Source organism: Musca vetustissima, unplaced genomic scaffold (assembly GCF_032173495.1).
Source record: "Musca vetustissima isolate MV318-11 ecotype Yass unplaced genomic scaffold, APGP_CSIRO_Mvet_v1 utg24669, whole genome shotgun sequence".
Taxonomy (NCBI): Eukaryota; Metazoa; Arthropoda; class Insecta; order Diptera; family Muscidae; genus Musca; species Musca vetustissima.
The window spans coordinates 219,759-244,554 of NW_026879099.1; the positions used below are offsets into that span (position 1 = coordinate 219,759).

The 24,796-nt window shown below is 35.7% G+C and overlaps 2 protein-coding genes across 2 annotated transcripts in view; one reads left to right on the forward strand and one right to left on the reverse strand.

The window, feature by feature from the left end:
* Nucleotides 1–8,547, reverse strand: part of LOC133323912 (myophilin) — a 126,702-nt gene extending 118,155 nt beyond the window's left edge. The window contains exon 1 of the mRNA XM_061532817.1: nucleotides 8,542–8,547. Coding sequence (XP_061388801.1) covers nucleotides 8,542–8,543 — 2 coding nt within the window. The 5' untranslated portion in view covers nucleotides 8,544–8,547. The remainder of the gene's footprint in view (nucleotides 1–8,541) is intronic.
* Nucleotides 8,548–17,615: 9,068 nt separating this feature from the next.
* Nucleotides 17,616–24,373, forward strand: LOC133323922 (venom protease-like). The gene is made up of 6 exons (XM_061532826.1): nucleotides 17,616–17,687; nucleotides 17,752–18,290; nucleotides 18,369–18,444; nucleotides 18,534–18,618; nucleotides 23,874–24,172; nucleotides 24,233–24,373. The coding sequence occupies exons 1-6, from the start codon at nucleotides 17,616–17,618 to the stop codon at nucleotides 24,371–24,373; spliced, it is 1,212 nt and encodes a 403-aa protein (XP_061388810.1).
* Nucleotides 24,374–24,796: the final 423 nt, after the last annotated feature.

The window sequence follows — 24,796 nt, forward strand, 5'->3', positions numbered from 1 at the left end:
TAGCACACACCATTCTAGACATAATTTAGTACGCTATTTATTTTAAATTTTACTTTAAATCGGATGAAGATATATATGGGAGCTATATCTAAATCTGAACCAATTTTCACGAAACTTAACACACATCATTCAAGACCTAATTCATTACGCTGTGCCAAATTTCGTGCAAATCGAAAGATATATGGGGACTTTGGTGCACCATTTACATTAAATCGGCCGAAAATATACATGGGAGCTATATCTAAATCTGAACCGATTTTCACGAAACATTACGTACTTCATTCTAGGCCTACTTCAGTTTGCTATGCCAAATTTCGTGCAAATCGAAAGATATATAGGGACTTTGGTGCATCATTTATATTAAATCGGACGAAATTATATATGAAAGATATATCTAAATCTGAACCGATGTTTCCCAATTTCAATAAGGTTCGTCCTTGGGCCATATAAATGAGCTGTGCCAAATTTCATCCAAATCGGATGATAAATGCGACCTGTACTTTATTTACAATTTAACATCAACAGACGAACGGACGGACGGATGGATGGATATGCATAAAACGACTCAGAAGGTGATTCTATGTATATTCTCAAAAGGAACCATGGGTTTACCTCTTTTCCTTTTGCCTGTTACAAACATATATGTACAAAGACATAATACAATGTACCACAGTGTGGTGAAGGGTATAAACAGACAAAAATAAAGTTTTTGGTCCATTTCATCCCCTTAATATATTAACCCTTTGAGCCCCGAATTTTTTCCGTAATCATAGAACAATGTTCTGCTCACAGATTTAATGCAACTATCCTATATAGGATATGGACGAAATTTGACATCGCTATATCCTTGCATTCGGGAGATACAGTACATTCTTTCTGACAAATAAAAACCCAATATCAACAAAGTCAAATACAGAATCGACGAAAAAATAATATAAATTATTCTCTAATCAATATAAATTATTCTCTAAGAATCAAAAATAATTCCGATAACAGAATTCGTACATTTCGAATACGAAGCGATTTAAATAATTTAGACTGTATACACAAATTAGTACTGTACACATTTTTGGCCTCTTCTCTGTATTAAAAGGCTCATAACTTTACCAAAAATTTGAAATTTTTAGATTTTTTGTGATATGTGTCGTCCATAATCAGGTCATGACAAAGGAAATCCAAAGAATGAATATCTACTAGATGTATAATAAATATAAGCTCTAAAACATTTTGTTGTCTGTGGGCAACATTGGGCCACAAAGGGTTAATATTAACGTCCTAAATGTAAATTTTCGTGTCAATTGGTCCATAACTGTTTCCTGTATCGTGCTTACAAATTATAATGGACAGACGGACCAATTCACATGCCTAGATCGTCTCAGCTCGTCGAGATATTACAATCGGTATACTTAAAAGTGGGTCTGGGACCACTATTTCGCGGCGTTACAAAATCTTGGGGCCACACAAAGCTATAATGCCCTGACAACATAGTTGGGTAGGGTATAAATATATATGTTACGAAAAAAAATATTTTATATGTTTTTTATTAACTTTTTAAACCACGAAATTGATAACCTGTTATTACTATGCCTGCAGATTCCAAATTTTGTTATATCTTAGAAGCTCTGAGACTGTTAGGTATGGTATATGAATTAAACAAATTCAAACTAATTGTTTTCCTTATGGTGGCAGATTATTACTCCATGAATAATGGTGCTTGTTTCTTAAATCTTTTGTTTGTCCACACTTAGTAATTCAAAACAAAAATTCCAGACATATATCTCACTGTCGCATTAAACGACTAATTTCGTTAATTGACTCTTGTTTCTTAAGTCTTTTGTTTGGTGATTGTATTTTTATACCCTACACAACTATGTTGTCAGGGTATTATAGCTTTGAGCAGCCCCAAGAATTTTTAACGCCGCGAAATATTGGTCCTAGACCCACCTTTAAGTATACCGATCGTCATATTTTGACTAGCTGTTATGGACCAATCTTCACGAAATTTTGCATGTAGTATGGGTTCTGGCCAATGAAGACCCCTATTGTTTTTGGGAAAGATCGCTTAATATTTAGGGGATGAAATGGACCAAATACTAAATTTTTGTCGGTTTTTCTGGTCGCTCCACAGGCCGCAATAATGGCCCGAACATCGTGAAATTTTGCATGGACAAGGGTATCGGGCCAAAAAATAAGCATGCCTGTTTTGATAAAGATCGGTCAATATTTAGTGGGTCAAATGGACCCTGACTTTTGTGTGAAAAATGACAAAATTTGTATTCTATAGCGTATATATTTACCCCTGAAGGACGTAGACCCGAGAAGTTGATATTATATCCAAGAGGAGTGGTTTACCTTTAAATTAAAACCAATTATATTGTTGTATGTGCTCTGATGTGAACGTTACATCTAAATATTTACAGGTATCTCCGTATTCGTATATTATTTAGTAACCCATTATCACACTGGAGGGTGGAAATATAGCGCTGATCGCTTTAAAATGTTCCATGAGGTTCCAGTTATGGCCAAGGACAACGCCTATAATTTTCGGAGATGATCAGATAATAATTTTGGAATGAAGTGGACCGAAAACTTAATTTTTTGTGTTATTTTAGAGTCGATCTATAGACCACAAATGAAAGCCGAACATCACAACACAACCCACGGTGAAGGGAATCTGGACAATAGCTGTACTGAATACTCGTAATATTCGGAAAATATGTCAGTGTGAGGAAGATGTGCTGTTTACCTCTAATCGGGCAAGAGGGTGCAAATATCACGAAATATTGCTCAGGCTCGGAATAAACATCCGCAGAACTTTTGAGTTCCGTGGTAGTTGTGTAGGGTATCGTATGGTCGGCCCCGTCCGACTATACTGCTCCGCTCACTGGTTTAATTATATGTTTATATTTCAACTAAAATCTAAATAATAGTTTAAAAAATCACACCTCCTGCGTAGCAACAATGGATGAGTATGACTCTTCATTAACAAATTGTGTGATCAATTAATAAAGATCCACCCCAAAGTATGTGACTATCATAGTAAAGAGATTTAAATCAATCCACAAAATGTTTCATTGGCTGAATTTCGCACAAAGCAAAAAAACGGAAACAGAGGAGATCTTGAAAATTGTATCATTTATTCTAGGCATGAGTAATAGGCGAACGTAAAATTCCAAACCAAATGATTTGGATGAATTCACAAAAGAGATATTTATTTATCATAATCGTCATCGTTTTACACCGGAACTGCTATTTATAGAATTTAAATTAAGCCGTCTTAATCTTCTCAGTGAAAGAAAGTTTAGCATTAGCGTTGATAATGGAAAAGCCTCAAGGACGTAGAAAAAATGTTATTAAGAATTTTACGGATTTGTCATTTGGGGGAATGGGTGTGTGTGTGTGCAAAACTGTAGCAACACTAAGAAAATGTGTATGTGTCACTCATACCCCTGCCTATTATGCCATTAAATAAGGAACTAGTTTTGATTTATGTTCATCGACGATCGATTTAACAATACTTTCACCCACCCCTTGCCTCAATTACTAGTGTGTTGTGTTGTTTTTTATTGTTAGTAATAAAATACAATTAATAACTTAATAAAGTTGTCATTAACAAGCTAAGTAACACTTAGTCAGGCTGTCAAGAATGACAGGCTGGCCGGGTACTTTACAAAATTCCTAGTAAAGCAAAGTAATTTTCGATATAAGGTATTTGAAAGGTTCGCATTGTTTTTTACGCAATTTTTTTCAAAACTATTGTTCCCATCATTGGAAAAGTATTTTGTTTCAAATATTTATGGAATTCGACATCAAATTGTGAAATAGTATTGCAATTTATTTAATTTTGTTATGATTTCCTGGGATATTTTTGAGAATCTAAATACTAACATGGTTATTATAAATAAAATAAATATTTGTGGAATGACTAATGTAAAATGCTACAAAAGAATTATAAAATTTCGATAAAAAAATAGTTGTTATATTTCCAACGCAGACTTACAATTCAAAAAAGTGAATAAAACAACATAGTCATTTACGATCAAATACAGTTTTTATACCCTGCAAAACTTTGTTGTCAGGGTATTATAGCTTTGAGCAGTCCCATGAGTTTGTAACGCCGCGAAATATTGGTCATAGACCCACCTTTAAGTATACCGATTGTCATATCTCGACTAGCTAAGTCAATTTAGACAGGTGTGTCCGTCCGTCTGTCCATTATAATTTGTAAACACGATTCAGGTCACAGTTATGAATCAATCTTCACGAAATTTTGCTGTAGGACCAATTCTGGCCAATTAAGACTCGTATTGTTTTAAAGATCGGTTTATATTTAGGGGATGAAATGGACGAAATACTAATACAACTACTAAGAATGGCTGTTTAGATGTTAATCGGTCAATATTCCGAGGGTCAAATCAACCAAAACTTAATGTCAGAGAACAAGATCTGGAAAATATGTCAGTGTAAGAAAGTGAGCTACCTATAATCGGTAAAGAGGGTACGTAGAAAATTAGATTTCCCTGGTAGTTGTGTAGGGTTACATATGGTCGGTCCCGTTCGACTATTCTACTCCGCTCACTGGTTTTGTATGTATTTGCATACATTTCGCAATTAGGTGAAATGTATATTAAGGGAACCCCCCCATTCTCGATTTTAATTTTTCAAGATTTTCAATGGGCTGGTAAATCAATACCAATGCTTGTTAATGTTTGTAACTTTGCACATATATATTAGAAGATTTAAAAGAGAAGAAAAAGAATTTACAACAAATTTTTGTTATTGTTTTGTTGTTGTTTTTTGTAATTAAAGAAATTCCTTACTTTTGATGGCGGGCATGATAACTCCTCACTGGAACATCGGAATCCGAAAATTCCAACTGTGTTAAAAAGAGTACATGACTGGCTCTCGTATGAAGTAGGATTATTGACTTCGCTCTAAAATTGACAAAATGGCAGACCTTTGAAAAAATATTTTTGGAAAATCGCCGATTTTTGACCACAAACCAAGGTAAAAAAATAAGGAATATCTTCACCGATTGGTTTTATCCTAGTTCATACGATAGTTATACACTCACAGATAAACGTGAAAAAAATTTGGGTTCGATTGGGTCATTAGTTTTTGAGTTATCGTGTCCGCCATTCGCAAAAAAATGTTTAGAGAAAAACGCGTTTAAAGTTTGAGAAGCCCTTTAACCGTCACATGATGCTGACACAATAAATCGGCTATATCTACAAGAGATCTTGAGATTTCCTCTTGAAAATTTGTAGGGACATTCTTGAATTAGTGTAGATTCGAATTAAATCAAACTAAATTTTGACCCGGAGAATGGGGTCAAAATTCAATTTGGTCGCAATATTTGTTAAACAGATATTGAAAATGGGATGTATCGGTCCACGTTTTTGTTATAGCTCACTCATAAAAGTGCCGCCTTATTTTCGGTATTTTTAATGGTTATTCCAGAGAATTGAAAAACTTCTTCTCAGTTTCTAAACTGGCATTTGCCATTATGTTTTATGGAGGTGTAAAAACTGATTCACAAAAATGGATTAATATATAGGTACATATAGGTATAAAGATCCCGTACTATTTTATTATATTATTATCCAATTCGTTCCTTTCTATTTTTTACGGAAAGAGTAATAAATATTTAGTTGGGAAAAAAGAAATCCATTATTTTTTCAGCAGATGGCTGTACTGATAGATTTCTTGTAAAGTTATCATTACTTTACAAGAAATCTATCAGTAATTTTTGATGTTAAAGATACACCTCGCACAGGTAGGCCTGTATCTTTAACATCAAAAATTCCTGAACGAAATCTACAAAACCAAAATTGCACATAATTGGCTGTTACAGTATCGGAACCAAAAATACCATTCACAATTTCAGCCGCTTGGCTTGAATTTTCGCCTCGAAAATGTCGATAAAATCGGAGAAATGATCGAAGTTTACCGGCATGTTAGCAGTCGTAACATCGCCCAAGAGCTAAAAATCGACCATACAACAGTTTTAAACCATTTACAATTGACCATAAACGGCCAGAATTGACCAACAGGAGAGGTGTCGTGTTCCACCAGAACAACGCTAGGCCATACATATCTACAGAGACACGCCAGAAACTTGGGTTGGGAAGTTTTAATACATCCCGGCTTGGCACCAAGGGATTATCACCTTTTTCTTGCATTGCAAAATTTCTTTAATGATAACAAATTGGTATCTAGAGAAGATTTTGAAAATACTACAGTTTTTTTTTTTTGCAAATAGAGAACAGGACTTCTATGAGAGAGGCATTATGAAGTTACCTTTGAGGTAAACACTTTTTGACACATATTGACCCGTATGTTAGACAGAATTTGACGAATGTTGGATTTAAAGTGTTGAAGGGTTATTTGTATAAAAAAATAGATGAATAATAAAATAACATGTGTAATGGTGTTAAATCGCAAGAACCATCGCAAGCCAGTTGATATCGCCACGACGAGAAATAAAATGTCCAAGAAATGTCTTTTGCAATAAAGTCATATTAGTGTGGCATGTGGCACCTTCTTGTTGAAACCACATATTCTTCAAGTCGCATTTCTCAAAAGCAGGCAAAACCAGTGAGCGGAGCAATATAGTCGGACGGGGCCGATCATACGATACCCTACACAACTACCACGGAACGCTATCATTCTGCGGATTTTTATTTCGAGCCTAGGCAACATTTCGTGATAGTTGCACCCTCTTGCTCGATTAGAGGTATACAGCACCTCTTCCTTACACTGACATATTTTCCGAATATTACTAATATTCAATACAGTCCTTCAAATTAATTGTCCATATTCTCTTCAACCTGGGTTGTGTTGTAATATTCGAAAAAATCAAAAAAAAGTTTAGTTTTCTTTTTTTCTTCCCAAAATTATTATCTGATCGTCACCGAAAATTATAGGCGTTGTCCTTAGCCATAACAGGAACCTCATGGAACATTTCAACGCGATGAGCGCTATATTTCCGCCCTCTAGTGTAAATATTTACGTGTAACTCCCACATCCGAGTGCATACGACAATTTTATTGGTATCACTCCTCTTACATATACTATTAACTTCTCGGCTCTATGTCCTTCAGGAGTTAATATATACGCCATACAATACAATTTTTTTCATTTTTCACACAAAAGTCAGGGTCCATTGGACCCTCTAAATATTGACCGATCATTATCAAAACAGGCATGCTTATTCTTTGACCCAATCCCATTCTCCATGTAAAAATTCGAGATGTTTGGGCAATAATTGCGGCCTCTGCAGCGACCAGAAAAACCGACAAAAATTCAGTATTTGGTCCATTTCATCCCCTAAATATTAACCGATCTTTACCAAAAACAATAGGGGTCTTCATTGGGCCGAACCCATCCTACATGCAAATTTCGTGAAGATTGGTCCATAACTGTGGCCTGTATCGTGTTTACAAATTATAATGGACAGACGGACGGACACACATGTCTAGATCGACTCAGCTAGTCGAGATATGACAATCGGTATACTTAAAGGTGGGTCTAGGACCAATACTTCGCGGCGTTACAAACTCTTGGGGCTGCACAAAGCTATAATACCCTGACAACATAGTTGTGTAGGGTATAAAAATCGGTTATCATATGACCATAAGACCCCGAATTAATAGTCATAGTTTTTCCATCATCATTTTCATGGAAGAAATGTCCACTCACACCTTCGGGTTCAAGAACGCACCAAACCTTGACTTTTTCTGGATGCATAACCTCTCTACAATTATTTGAAGATTCTCAGAACCTCAAAAATACCAATTTTATTTATTAACATAATCACCAAGAGAGAAATGTCGGAAGAACATTTTGTTCCATCCATCGCCTGTTTCTTAGTCACCCATTCTACGTATCTACGACGTTAATCAGGTTTGGCATGAGCAGGACTTTATATGGATGTAGGTGTAGATCTAAATGTAAAATACGACATAATGTGACGCAAGGCATTTCTGAAAACGACGAGGAATCGACACATTCGGGTCTTCGGTAAAACTTTCACTAACAGCAGCGATATTTTCAGGAGAACGAGCGAAACGATCATGCACAGGCCTAACAATATTTTTAACTTCTCCAGTCTCTTCACAAATTGCCAATTGTTTGCGGCCATGGCCTCTCTCAATCCTTTAGTTTATGAAGGTTCCATATTTTGTCATTCCTGGGCCCACTTTTCAGCCGAATTTGGAGTCGGATTCTTTAACTAAAAACTAACGATATATCAGTAGGCTCTAACGAACAGAACCATAACCTAAAATGTAGATTTAAAGATGTCCTTATAAAATTTTGTCGGCATAGGTTCACTTGTTAAACTTGTTGTTAACTACTTTATAAAGATTCTTAAATCAATTCTTAAGGGGACCCATTAAAAGGCGTTTGAGATTCGCAGTAGTAATGTTCCACCTGAAGGTGGAAACAATGGTATTTTGGAAACGTTTTCTAACCGAATTGGCTGTAATTTTGCATTTTGGGTTCTTATGCTAAAGTACATCTCCGTACCAAAAATTATTAATATTGTTTTAGGGTAGCCCCCTATAACAGTACCCACCCATATTCCACCACCCATCCATGGAGATTTTGGACACGTTTGCCAGCCGAACTCGCTGTTATTTGGACGTCAATATGGGCTCGTTTTAAATCAAATTGGCTCTAATTTAGCATATTGGGTTCTCATAACGGTATCGCCACACATTGACCCAAGTCGCTATTTTGAGTATTTTTGACACGTTTTTCAACCGAATTGACTGTATTTTGGTATTTAGTATTCTCATTGGCTATTAAATCTCACTAGCAAAAATATCAATATTGATCTCCGTTTTATTATAGCCCCAATAGCTCCAATCATATTTTTCCATTTCGTTTTCAGCACTTCGAAATATATACCGGAGATCCGAATCTCCCGTGAGACCGTCGGTATTTTGGCGAGTATGTACACGTGTTTCGTGCATATTGGAATCTCATTTAGTAGAAAATCTCCCTTTAAAAAATATTGACCGAATTTCACAATGATCAATATATGCCCCTATTGTCAGTATTTTGAAGGATTCAGTCGCATTTTGGAGGGCAAAACACATTTTTGCAGGAAAATTGTGTATATGTGCAATATTGCCAATTTTTTAATATTCCATTTTCAAAAAATATGCTTTTTTGTTTTCGTGGTACATCAATAATTTTTGGTACACATATAGAGAAACATTTTCCGACTCCGAAACAGTTCGCGATCAAATATGTGGTTGATGCGCGCAAATGTTATAGAGGTTTTAATTTTGGACGTAAGGAAAAAATTTTAAAATTACTCGTTTTATTAAATTGACCAAAAACGTTCATAAAATAACGTTCGTAAAATAAGAATATTATAATAAATAATAAATATATAATTATCATCGCGAAAAAGTCTCACATCTTTGCGAAATATGAGAAAAATAATAAAAATATAGGAGATTACTATATTCATACAATTCACCACACTGTGGTACAGCTTATTATGTCTTTGTGCATATGTTTGTAACAGGACAAAAATAATAGAGATAGACCCATGGTTCCTTTTAAGAATATGCATAGAATCACTTTCAGAGTCGATTTATGCATGCCCGTCTGTCCGTCCATGTATTTTTGTTAACAAAGTACAGGTCGCATTTATGATCCGATTTGGATGAAATTTGGCACAGGTCGCTTAATTGGCCCAAGGACTAACCCTATTGAAATTGGAAAATCGGTCCACGTTTAGGCATAGCTCCCATTTAAGGGAACCCCACCCATTCTCGATTTTAATTTTTCAAGATTTTCAATGGGCTGGTAAATCAATACCAATGCTTGTTAAGGTTTGTAACTTTGCACGTATATAATTGAAGATTAAAAAGAGAAGAAAAATAATTTACAAAAAATTTTTGTTATTGCTTTGTTGTTGTTTTTTGTAATTAAAGAAAAGTCCTTATTTTTGATGGCGGGCATGATAACTCCTCACTGGAACATCGGAATCTGAAAATTCCAACGGCGTTAGAAAGAGTACATGTCTGGCTCTCGTATGAACTAGGATTATTGACTTCGCTCTAAAATTAACAAAATGGCGGACCTTTGAAAAAATATTTTTAAAAAATCGCCGATTTTTGACCAAAAACCAAGTTAAAAAATTAGGAAGATCTTTACCGATTGGCTTTATCCTAGTTCATACGATAGCTATACACTCACAGAGAAACGTGTAAAAATTTGGAATCGATTGGGTTATTAGTTTTTGAGTTATCGTGCCCGCCATTCGCAAAAGAGAAAAACGCGTTTAAAGTTTGAGAAGCCCTTTAGCCGTCACTTGATGCTGACACAATAAATCGGCTATATTTTCAAGAGTTCTTGAGATTTTCACTTGAAATTTTGTAAGGACATTCTTGAATTAATGTAGATTCGAATTAAATCAAAAAAAATTTTTGACCCCGAGAATGGGGGGGGTCCCCTTAAGGGTACCCTCAAATGTTCGGTATTTTGAGGTTCTTGAGCGCGTTTTTTAACTGAATTCACTGAAATTTGGTAATTTGAGTTCTTATTGGGTAGCAAATCTCCCTACCAACAATTATAAATAAAGGTCGATTTTTTCGGATTGCCCCCCTATAAGGGTACCACCAATTTTCGGTATTTAGAGGTTCTTGATCGCATTTTTCAACCGAATTCGCTGAAATTTGGTAATTTGAGTTCTTATTGGGTTGCAAATCTCCCTACCAAAAATTATAAATAAAGGTCAATTTTTTCGGATAGCCCCCATATAAGGGTACCCCCAATTTTCGGTATTTTCGGGTTCTTGGGCTCGTTTTATAAGTGAATTCTCTGAAATTTTGTACATTGGGTTCTTATTGGGTACCAACTTACACCACTAAAAATTATAAATATAGGTCCAGTTTTTCTGGTAGTCCCCATATAACGGTACCCCCAAAATTTTGTTATTTTGGGTGTTCTGATTGTATTTTTCGACCGAATTGACTGTAATTTAGTACGCCGAGTTCTTATTAGGTAGCAAATCTCTCACTATAAATTATAAATATTGTTAAATTCTTTCTGGTAGCCCCCATATAAGGGTACCCCCCCAATATTCGGTATTTTGAGGTTCTTGAACGAAATTCTTTTTATACCCTTCACCACACTGTGGTACAGGGTATTATGTCACAGACACATGGTTCCTTTTGAGAATATGCATAGAATCACTTTTTGAGTCGATTTAAGCACGAAATTTGGCACAGCGTAACAAATTAGGTCTAGAATGATGTATGTTAAGTTTCCTGAAAATCGGTCCATATTTAGATATAGCTCTCATATATTTTTTCGTCCAATTTAATGTAAATGGTGCACCAAACTCCCTATATATCTTTCGGTTTGCACGAAATTTGGCACAGCGTAATGAATTATCTCTAGAATGATGTGTGTTAAGTTTCCTGAAAATCGGTTCAGATTTAAATATAGATCTCATATATATTTTCGTCCGATTTAAGGTAAATTGTGCACAAAGGTCCCTATATATCTCTCGATTTGCACTAAATTTGGCTCAGCGTAATGAACTAGGTCTAGAATGATGTGTGTTAAGTTTCCTGAAAATCGGTTCGGATTTAGATATAGCTCTCATATATATTTTTGTACGATTTAATTTATATGGTGCACCAAAGTCCCTTAATATCTTTCGGTTTGCACTAAATTTAGCATAGCGTAATTAATTAGGTCTAGATGTGTGTTAAGTTTCTTGAAATATGTTCAGATTTAGATATAGCTTCTATAAAAATGCGACGTATGTTAGGATTCATCTGTTGAATATACCCAATGTGGTGAAGGGTATCATATAATCGGCCCCGTCCGACTTTACTACTCTCCTTACTGGGTTTTCATTATATTAATGACACGTATCATTCTCAAAATTTATTTAAAAATATCTACATAATCTAAACACCATGATGAATCAAATCCGATAAATCTTGGGTTTCTACAAGTAGGAATAAATCTTAAAATAAAACTATATTATGAAATATACATCTTAAATTGCATCTAAATCGCGTAATTATCAAGAACCATGGATGTGCCAGCTCACACTATCTTTCGGCTGAAGTTTTTAAAGTTCTCTTTTCAAAAAAGATCAAAATTTGTATGAGGTAATTTATTGAAGCGGAAATGTTCCACAGAAAATACAACTAAATCCGCGATATTTTCAAAAACACGTAAAAAACCTTACTGATCGCGGGCACCCTTATCATTCAATTGACAGATCTATAAATAGGTTTTTTCGAAATTTGATCGCACAAAATGTTCACCTTCGGATGAGTATTACTCTGAAGCTGTGCATACTACATACACAAAATATATATCAAACTACTCAGATTCGCGACTACAATAATCTTATAATCGATTTTTAGAAATTCCTGTATTCGTATTAAAGCTAGAAGTAAAATTAAAAAAAAAACACTCAAAATCGCAGTTAAAATTTTGAAAAATGATACATAATGGGCGTAGTCCCCATTTTGTTGGCTTGTAGTGATTAAAGTAGACACAGCTTCCACCAACATAATGTTTGGAGGTCAATATCATGAACAGTTTGCAACGACAGATCAATTAACCCAAAACTATTCACTTTTTTCATATTTCATATAGTAATTCCCGAGTTATAAAGGGGTGAACCTCCGCTTCAGCTATGTTAAAAATTGGCAATATTGCCCATATACTTTTGTGGGTTTAATCGAATTTTCTAAAATTGGCTATAGTTTGATAAATCGGGTTAATGGTGAATAAAAAAACTTCTTTCCAGACATTATTCAATATTGGTTATTGTTTTTAAATAGCCACATACAAATTCACGTTTAAATTTCGTTATCTTGAAGTTTTCCATTGTGAGTGTCTGAAAATGAATAATTGTTTTTTTTTCAGAGCATGAACAATATACCCCCACATAATGGAATAATATAGTCCCCATATAATTGTACCCACCGATTTAAGGAATTTTTACTTTTTTTTTAAATATATTAGCAATTCCGTGCTCAAAATCCTCACTTTGAATTTGGAAGATGGGTTTTATTGTTCCACAGATGAATTATTTCCACTTCTGCCAGTTATTCTCTGTAGTATAATTCTATGTTGGATACTTGTTTTACTTTTGGTAGAACACATTAATATATTGAGAAAATCCCCATTTAACCAAACATTAAGCTTAATAATGAAAAACTATTGGGGTTTCCCCCTTAATGAGAACTTAGTCAACTTACAACGAATTCGAATGTTGCTGTTGTTGTTGTAAACCTTGTAAACATTTGTCAGCCAATAAATAAAACACTCATGCGTCCAGCTGTCCGCCACGTCTACTTGGTGTTTGGCATATTTAATTAATTAACTAAAAATAAACTTACGCATGAATGTCTTCAAAATTTATTTCTCTTTAGAACATTGTAATGAGAAAGGAGATTGACTTTTTGTCTCTTTGAATCTTATTATGTTTATAAAGGAATTCTTGTAATGAACAATTCGAATAAAAACCAATATAAGGAAATAATTACTTATAGTATGAAACATAAATCTAATAAAAGAATACATACACACATACACCTTTATATTTTTGTAAACAACTTTTTGGTACTTACTCAATATTCCTTACTCATTCCAGATCGGTTCTTATTTTCTGAGAAGTTTGCGCACTATCAATGTTATTGTGCTGAGAAGGAAAGCAACAAATTGCGTTCGCAAGGCGCCGAATACAAGCATAACAAATTATTGTACAAAAGACTTCCTTGTGAACTAATTTCAATTCAGTTTTAAAATAAACGCTGACCTCTTCACAACTCAGTTACGGATAAAAATAGCAAATTGAAAAGAAGTAGTGCGAAAGGAATATAAATAAATACGAATTTAAATTTAATATTTATTAAAAAATCAAAAACAATGCGTTTTGTGATCAATAAACTTGATGTTTTGATTCAACTCACCATTGTGATTATTTCAGTCGATGCACAGCGAAAAGGTAAGGAAATCAAACAAAAATTTTAAACAGGTGTGCAAACCAAAAACTTTACACTAAATTCAACATAAAGTGGTCTGGGTGAATCCAAATTCTTGAGAATTTATTACTGATTTGCTTCTTTGCTCAATGAACGCCGTCGCGACGCGTCGTTCTCTGAATGACTTTGCTCGCTCACTGAAACTCGGACCAAGTGAACTTAACTTAATTGCAATGCACTGTCATACCAATTGAACTGTGTGACTATTTGATAGATAAATTAACCGAAACTTCGTTCAAAATTTCTTGAAAATTGATCGATAACTGTGGCTTGTACTCTGACCAAAAATTGTAATGGGCAGACAAACAGACACACATGGCTAGATCAAAAAGTGGGTTTATGGCCAATATCTCATAATATGACATGGTAAAACTGTTCGGTTGGGCCAACGCCCTACACAATAGGTGTGTATTCAAAATACATAAAATCGGATTAGACCATGGAGTATCCTATAGAACTACAACAGGAATATACATTTCTGCAAAGGTAAATCAAGTGACAAAGGCTCCATAAAAGGGCACAATGATTTGATGTCAATTCCCTGTGTAAAATTCCATGGTGAACGTATCATAGTTATGGCCTGTACAGTGGTTAAGACAAACTATAACTGAAATCATAGACAAGTTCGGTCTGGTCGAGCATTTTACACACCGTCAAACACACCGAGGTCTCCATCAAAAGTACCTAAATTCGGCCGAATCTCTTAAGTAGAGCTATGTTAATATGGAGACTTATATTGCGAATTGTATGTTAATGTTATTTATCCTCTGAGGAAACGATATACCCAATTACCCAATTATGTACGTGGATCGGGATCTTTACATGTCTCTAGAAACATATATATTTATACCCTACACAACTATGTTGTCAGGGTATTATAGCTTTGTGCAGCCCCAAATGTTTGTAACGCCGCGAAATATTGGTCCTAGACCCACCTTTAAGTATACCGATCGTCATATCTCGACTAGCTGAGTCGATCTAGACATGTGTGTCCGTCCGTCCGTCCGTCCGTCTGTCCATTATAATTTGTAAACACGATACAGGCCACAGTTATGGACCAATCTTCACGAAATTTTGCATGTAGGATGGGTTCTGGCCAATGAAGACCCCTATTGTTTTTGGAAAAGATCAGTTAATATTTAGGGGATGAAATGGACCAAATACTAAATTTTTGTCGGTTTTTCTGGTCGCTCCAGAGGCCGCAATTATGGCCCAAACACCGCGAATTTTTGCATGGAGAAGGGGATCGGGCCAGAGAATAAGCATGCATGTTTTGATAAAGATCGGTCAATATTTAGCGGGTCAAATGGACCCTGACTTTTGTGTGAAAAATGACAAAATTTGTATTCTATGGTATATATATTTACTCCTGGAGGATGTAGACCCCAGGATTTGATAGCATATCCAAGAGGAGTGGTTGGCCTTTAAATTGATACCAAATATAGTGATGTATCTACTCAGATGTGGGAGTTACAGTCAAATATTTACAGGCGCTTACGTATTCAGATATTATTTAGTAACCCATTACCACATTAGAGGGAGAAATATCGCGCTGATGGCTTTGAAATTTTTCATGAAGTTCCAGTTATGGTCAAGAACAACGCCTACAATTTTCGGTGATGATCAGATTAAAATTTTGGGATGAAATGGACCGAAAACATAATTTTTTGTGTGTTTTCGAGTAGAGTATAATCCGAAAATCACAACACAACCCACCGTGAAGGTAATCTGGACAAGTAATTAGAAGGACTGTACTGAATATTCGAAAAAAGTAAGGAAGAGGTGTTGTTAACCTCTAATCGGACAAGAGGGGGCAAATATCACGAAATATTACTCAGAATCGGAATAAACATCCTCAGAAAGTTAGAGTTCGTGGTAGTTGTGTAGGGTATCGTATGGTCGGCCCGTCCGACTATACTGCTCCGCTCACTGGTTTTTTCTTCATGAATGCGGGGAATTTATATTGAACATATTCTATGTAAATACCTAAACTGGGACAGAACGGTTACATATGGAAATTTCTAAAATGAACCGGTTTTTATATGGGACTATATGAGAACGTTGACCTATATATTCACGACAGAAGGAACTGGCATATAAACCTGACAAAATTGCCGAGTAGCCCAGATATCAACAGACGGGATCCTGATGCCAAACCGTGGGATACTGATTGGCGAGCTCGTCTAACATCCCCTTCTCTTTAGGAAGGAAGTAACCTAAGACCTAGGTATTGGTTATTTTGAGGCCGTCAATTTCATTTCCTCCCATATCCTGACTGTCCGTAACCAATGAATATTATTTCTCTTTCCACTATCCACAACCTACGGAAGCGCCCGATAGCATTCAGCTTTCAGAAATGAATTGGCATTCTGGATTCTTGAATGGTTATTTACATTTATGTAGAAAATGTTAAACGTCCTAGCCGAGTTTTTAAACATGTAATTTTCCTGTCCTCCGCATTTTGGTACTTCGTATTAACAAAAGATAATCGTCTTGACATTTCATATTCTTGAGAGATGAAAATCCTCTTGCAGGACATTTTTCAGATAGGTCTGTATTCTGACATATCACCCATATTTAAGGCCTAGCCTTATTTTATTTATTGATAGCAGTATACGCCACAAACGAAGTGGTTCTAATTTGGGATTTCGAGTTTTTGGAAAATTAAAAACTTATTCGTTGAAAAGTGTAAAGGTCCAACCCTCCCCACACATGTTAGTAATTTTAAATGTTGTTGCGCCCAACCAAATGCGGCTATAATTTGGGATTTCGGATTCCTAGTAAATAGAAAAGGATTCGACTTAGCCATTATATAGAAGTCCGGTCCTGTTTTCGGTATTTTGAAGATTTTAGCTGTATTTTCCAAACGATGTGGCTGTAATTTGACATTCCGGGAACTTGGAAGGTGAGGCTCAAGTACCCGATATAGGTCCATAATCTACATAGCCTCCATAAAAAGATCCAGCCCCATTTTTGGTATTTATAGAGTTTGAGGACTTTTTACTCCCAACACATGTTAGTCATTTTAAATGTTGTTGCCGCCAACCATATGGGGCTATAATTAGGGATCTCGGATTCCTAGTAAATAGAAACGGATTCGACTTAGCCATTATATAGAAGTCCGGTCCTGTTTTCGGTATTTTGAAGATTTTAGCTGTATTTTCCAAACGATGTGGCTGTAATTTGACATTCCGGGAACTTGGAAGATGAGGCTCAAGTACCCGATATAGGTCCATAATCTACATAGCCTCCATAAAAAGATCCAGCCCCATTTTTGGTATTTATAGAGTTTGAGGACTTTTTACTCAGTTCGCGGTATTGAAAATAACAATTATATATTGTAAGAAAATCATTTTGGGGGTCTCGTTCAAACCCACTCCCTCCTTGCCTACGTCCCTGCCAACTGCTATCAGAGCTGATAAATTTTGCAAAAGGATAAAAAAGTACTATCATTCTTCGTTTTCTATTTTAGATAGCTCTGAGTATTGTACAACGTTCGACAATGAGGATGGAGAATGTGTTGTTCTTAGCCGTTGCCCAGACATGTCAAGGAGTCTAAAATCAATGAATCCTAGAATGCGACAAATAATTCTTCGTGACTCCATGAGTGCCTGTGACACTTTCAATGTAAACGATGATGATCCGGAGGTAAATATAACAACATTTATATTCATATAAATGTTCCTTTGCAATAAAAAAAGGTGTATTTCAGATTTGTTGTGAAAATCCCATGGAAGAGCACGTGCAATATCCCCCTATAACGTCCAGACCGCCCTCTATTGACAATAAGGCCAATTTTCAATTGTGTTATGGACCTGATAGACGTCTGGGTACTTGCATGGAACTAAAACACTGTCAGTCGCTCATAGATGAACTGCAGATCAGACATCAAGATCCCGTATTTAAAAATTATATTCGTTCCTCGAATAGAATATGTGGAGGTGTCAATACAATGGTTTGTTGTCCACAAGATATACCAACTTTTCCTCCAATCACGAACAACAATAATAAACGAAGAAGTAATGATGATGTCATACCACGAAGATTACCTACCTTTGAGGAGGGTTGTGGACGAAATACAATTACACCAAGGAAAATTGTCGGTGGACAGGAGAGTAAAATTGGAGCATGGCCATGGATGGCTTTGTTGGGTTATGGTGATGAATATTCTGGTTCGCCATTTAAATGTGGTGGTAGTTTGGTTACAGCGCGTCATGTTATTACCGCAGCCCATTGTGTTCTCGACAGTTTGTGAGTAATTCTTTGCAGGATATTCCTCTATAGGATATTTCACGATAGGTTTATATTTACGTTATTCCTTTTTTTCAGAAAATTTGTACGTTTAGGCGAACATGATTTGACCACTGATTTTGAAGCCCAACACATCGATGTCAATATTGTGCGGGTAAGTATTTGTTTAAATACCATACATAATTTAAATTTATTTGAAACAAAGAAAATAATTGGATTATATTTTTGGAATTCTTTTTGCAGTCCGTCATACATCCCAAATATGATAATCGAACTGGTCACAGTGACATTGCGATTTTATATTTAGAACGGAATGTTGTTTTTACAAGTAAGTTGATTATAAAGAATTTGCCTTCGGTTAAAAAAACCTCAATTGTTCTCCCTTCCACCATGACATAGAGTGTATACGAATTATATAAATATAACCAGTGTTGCCAATTTAGCACTTTTAGTGCTAGATTTAGAACTTTTTAAACTCGTTTATCACCGAAAAAATTGATCTAGCACCTAGCAGACATATTCTAAAATGTACGGTATTTTTGGTTTCATTCCAAAAAAATTTGCCATTTTCGATTTCACAATGACGCATTGAAATTTGCCAATGCTTCACGCTATTAGTTGGATTTTCCCATGTTAAAAAATGACAGAAAATATTTAAATAAATGAAATTGTCTTAAAGTTCGGCCGGGCCCATGTAAATAATACCACTAACATAAAAAATTTCGGCAAACTTATTTTCTAAATTACAACCACTTCCGTGCTTAAACTTGCCTAAATAGGATGGAACCTTTCTATGGTAAATATGTCCCAACATTAACCTATGTAGAAAATTGTCCGCATAAATATGTACAAATTTCAAAATGACCATAACGTCATTCAGGTTTCAGTTTGATTCGTTGAGCAAAATTTCGTGTTAATCGGACAAACATTAGGAGTTTGGAGATTTGGAGATTTACCTAAAATCGGACGAAAATATATATGTGGGAGCAATATTTAAATCTGAACCGATTTTTACGAAACTTAGTACACACCATTCTAGACATAACTTGGTACCTCCTGCCAAATTTCGTACAAATCGAAAGGTATATAGGAACTTTGGTGAACCATTAACATTAAATAGGGCGAAAATATATATGGAAGCTATATCTAAATCTTAACCGATTTTCAATAAACTTAACACACACCATCTAGTTATAATCCAGTACATTCTGCCAAATTTCGTGCAAATCGAAAGATAGGGATAGGAACTTTGGTCCCCCATTTACCTTAAATCTGACGAAAGTATATATATGGCAGTTATATCTATATATGATCCGATTTCAATTAAACTTGACACACGACATTCTAGACTCAATTCAGTGCAGTATGCAAAATGTCGTGCAAATGGGGACTTTAGTGCACCATTTATTACGACGCCTCCGAAGAATAGTATGCTAAGTCCGAAAAGTGAGTTTTTCAGCAGAAGCTCTCAAAGTATGGAAGTTTCTTAAATCTTACGTGCCATGCTAAGTAAATTTATGCTTATAACTTCGATTTGGATTGACCGATGATTACCAAAATTTCAGAGAATTTAAATTAAGGACCGTAGTATCTAAAAACGTAAAGAACTTTAAAGCATGCTAAGTCGACTTAGCATACTACGGTTCGGAGGCGTCGATATGTGGGAGCTATAAATCTGATCCGATTTTCCCGAAACTTAACACACATAATTCTAGGCTTAATTCAGTACGCCATGCCAAATTTCGCGCAAATCGAAAGATATGTAGGGACTTTTTTGATGCACCATTTGTATTAAATCGGACGAAAATATATATGGGAGCTATATCTAAATCTGAACCAATTTTTCCCAATTTCAATAGGGTTTGTTCATTGGCCAAATCAATGAGCTGTGCCAAATTTTATCCAATTCGGATAATAAATGCGACCTGTATTTTGTTTACAATTTAACATGGACAGACGGACGGACATGCATAAATCGACTTAGAAAGTTTTTCTATAGTAAAATGTGGACCGATATATCCAATTTAAAGTACAGAAAACCCCAGGAGCAGCAGCAATGAATGTGCAAAATGTCAAAGCTCTATACCGCACTACTCCTTGGATACTTAGCATTAGCCAACATAGATGAGTACCGCTCCACTTACGGTACATGGACATTTTTAGCTGTATTTTCCATTCGATGGGGATGTAATTTTTATTACAAGTTCTTGGATCGAAGTGGCTAAAATTTAGCATTCCGAGTTCTTGGAGGATGAAAACATATTTTCAGGAAATATTAGATATTGGTGCATAGGTCCTGTACAAAGGCCCTACTTAATTTTTGAACTTAAAAAGCTGCATTTTCCCAGCAACGTAGCTGTAATTTGACATTCCGAGTTATTAGTAAATTAAATTTAAAATGTAGGATCATGTTTTGACATAGCTTCCATATGAAGGAACTAAATTTCAGTAATTTACAAAATTATTACTGTTTATACCCTACACAACTATGTTGTCAGGGTATTATAGCTTTGTGCAGCCCCAAATGTTTGTAACGCCGCGAAATATTGGTCCTAGACCCACCTTTAAGTATACCGATCGTCATATCTCGACTAGCTGAGTCGATCTAGACATGTGTGTCCGTCCGTCCGTCCGTCCGTCTGTCCATTATAATTTGTAAACACGATACAGGCCACAGTTATGGAACAATCTTCACGAAATTTTGCATGTAGGATGGGTTCTGGCCAATGAAGACCCCTATTGTTTTTGGAAAAGATCGGTTAATATTTAGGGGATGAAATGGACCAAATACTAAATTTTTGTCGGTTTTTGTGGTCGCTCCAGAGGCCGCAATTATGGCCCAAACACCGCGAATTTTTGCATGGAGAATATTTAGCGGGTCAAATGGACCCTGACTTTTGTGTGAAAAATGACAAAATTTGTATTCTATGGCATATATATTTACTCCTGGAGGATGTAGACCCCAGGAGTTGATAACATATCCAAGAGGAGTGGTTGGCCTTTAAATTGATACCAAATATAGTGATGTATCTACTCAGATGTGGGAGTTACAGTCAAATATTTACAGGCGCTTACGTATTCAGATATTATTTAGTAACCCATTACCACATTAGAGGGAGAAATATCGCGCTGATGGCTTTGAAATTTTTCATGAAGTTCCAGTTATGGTCAAGAACAACGCCTACAATTTTCGGTGATGATCAGATTAAAATTTTGGGATGAAATGGACCGAAAACATAATTTTTTGTGTGTTTTCGAGTAGAGTATAATCCGAAAATCACAACACAACCCACCGTGAAGGTAATCTGGACAAGTAATTAGAAGGACTGTACTGAATATTCGAAAAAAGTAAGGAAGAGGTGTTGTTAACCTCTAATCGGACAAGAGGGGGCAAATATCACGAAATATTACTCAGACTCGGAATAAACATCCTCAGAAAGTTAGAGTTCGTGGTAGTTGTGTAGGGTATCGCATGGTCGGCCCCGTCCGACTATACTGCTCCGCTCACTGGTTTTTCCTATGTGGCTGTAATTTGCTTTCACGGATTCCAAGGGAAATTTTTTTTTTGCCCAAAAAGAAAAAAAAACAGTGAGCGGAGCAGTATAGTCGGACGGGGCCGACCATACGATACCCTACACAACTACCACGGAACTCAAATTTTTTGCGTATGTTTATTCCGAGCCTGGGCAATATTTCGTGATATTTTCCCCCTCTTGCCCGATTAGAGGTATTCAGTACAGCTATTGTCCAGATTCCAGATTCATCGGCTTTCATTTGTGGTCTATAGATCGACTCGAAAATAACACAAAAAATTAAGTTTTCGGTCCACTTCATTCCAAAATTATTATCTGATCATCACCGAAAATTATAGGCGTTGTCCTTGACCATAACTGGAACCTCATGGAACATTTCAAAGCGATCAGCGCTATAGTTCCGCTCTCCAGAGTGATAATGGGTTACTAAATAATATACGAATACGGAGATACCTGTAAATATTTAGGTGTAACTCCCACATCCGAGCACATACAACAATATAATTGGTCTCAATTTAAAGGTCAACCATTCCTCTAGGATATAATATCAACTTCTCGGGTATATGTCCTTCAGGGGCAAGTATATACGCCATAGAATACAAATTTTGTTATTTTTCACACAAAAGTCAGGGTCCATTTGACCCGCTAAATATTGACCGATCTTTATCAAAACATGCATGCTTATTCTTTGGCCCGATCCCCTTCTCCATGCAAAATTTCAAGACGTTCGAGCCATTATTGCGGCCTCTGGAGCGACCAGAAAAACCGACAAAAATTTAGTATTTGGTCCATTTCATCCCCTAAATATTAACCGATCTTTCCCAAAAACAATAGGGGTCTTCATTGGCCAGAACCCATTCTACATGCAAAATTTCGTGAACATTGTTCCATAACTGTGGCCTGTATCGTGTTTACAAATTATAATGGACAGACGGACGGACGGACACACATGTCTAGATCGACTCAGCTAGTCGAGATATGACGATCGGTATACTTAAAGGTGGGTCTAGGACCAATATTTCGCGGCGTTACAAACTTTTGGGGCTGCACAAAGCTATAATACCCTGACAACATAGTTGTGTAGGGTATAATTATAGACATAATATTATATCAAGGTTTCACCCGCATTTCTCCACTGAAATAGCTATACCTTGTTGTTGTACAGCCCTCATATTTGTCATTCTATAGGTTATAGCCGCATTTTCCCATAGAAATGGATGTTACTTAGCATTCCGGTTTCTTGCGGAATAAAAAACTAAGTAGAAGTATCCCGCCGCCATATTCGGTATTTTAAAGTTTTTTGACGATTTTTTTATCGAAGTAACTGTACTTTGGAATTCCGGGTTCATGGAGGACAAACTAGATATTTGCAGACAAATTCGATATAGGCCGACGTTTTGACATAACTTCCATAAAAACCTAATCGTCGCATTTTCAACTAATTCGCTGGAAATGTATAAAATAGGTCCATGATTTTGTGTAGCCCCAAGTTTTGCATATAGCCCAATTAAGCCACATTTTATCAAGGATGTGGCAGTATTCCGGATTTTTCGACGGTGAAAAACAACTTTACAGATCATTTTCGATATAGGTCGATGTACATTCATTGTTTTGACAATTATGTCATATTTTCGAACCGAAAGCCCCCATACTAAATACAAGCTCAATTTTCGGGCTCCTAGCCTAATTTTCCAACCTGGGCGTCTGTAGTTTTGTATTTCATTTTCTTAAACCATAAACAATATGTTGCAGACAAACTATGAAGACATGGCCACCATATAAAGGCCACGACCGATTGAAGCTATTTTCACTGTTCATCACATATTGTTCGGAACTTAAACGAACTTAACTATTCTTTAATTAAAAAAATCCAGCCGTTCCCGGACCGGCTTTTTTGTATAAAAATGAAAAATAATTTTTTTATTGGAATAAATGCACTATGACTTAGGTTTTTTTCTTACAGAATTTTTCCCATAAACAAATTTATCGGCCCCTTTACATACATAAATTATATATTTTATAATGTAATATTATAATTTCTGCTCTTTAGAATCTATTGCACCAATTTGTTTGCCCACAAGTCCAGCGTTGCGACAGAAGAGCTATGTTCGCTATAATCCATTTGTAGCCGGCTGGGGTCAGAGTCACGAACTTGGTAATGCCAGAAATGTTTTATTTGAATTGCAAATTCTGGTCTACCCCAATGATGTGTGCCGCCAAGAATATCAGAAACGTGGAGTTGCGTTTACTGCCAATCAATTTGATAATGCTGTTGTTTGTGCCGGAGTGCTTACAGGTGGTAAGGACACGTGTCGAGGAGATTCAGGGGGACCCTTGATGATACCAGAGGTAAGGGGAAGTAATGAAAAGGAAATATTTTTATATGAAATTAGGTTTAATTTATTTCAGATGCATAACAATGTGGCACACTTTTATTTGCTTGGCGTTATCGCATATGGTTTTGGTTGTGGTCGTCCTGATATTCCAGGAGTTTATACAAGTACTCAATATTTTATGGATTGGATAATAGAACAAATTCGAAATACTTAAAAGAAAATAATACCTTTAGAACCTGAAATCATATTTTTAAGCATTATCAATATATTTAATAAACAATACGACTAAAATTTTACCTATTGAACCTCCCCATTAACGACAGAATTATCTGCAAATAATATTGTATGTCGATATAGTCATGTCCATCTGTCTGATTAAATACCGATATTTTTTAATTTTTGGGTAGAAAATCTTCGTACTAAAAATTATCATTGTTGGTAAACTTTTTAGGGTAGCACACGTTTTAAAACCGAATTGGCTCTAATTTGATATTTTGGATACTCATTATGAAAAACATCTATCTAACAAAAAATTATCTGTATGAGTCCAAGTTTCGGAGTAGCCCGTTCTTCAGCCGTAGTGGCTTCAATTTTATATGTTTGAATCTCATTATGAATATTGGTCCATTTTTCGGGG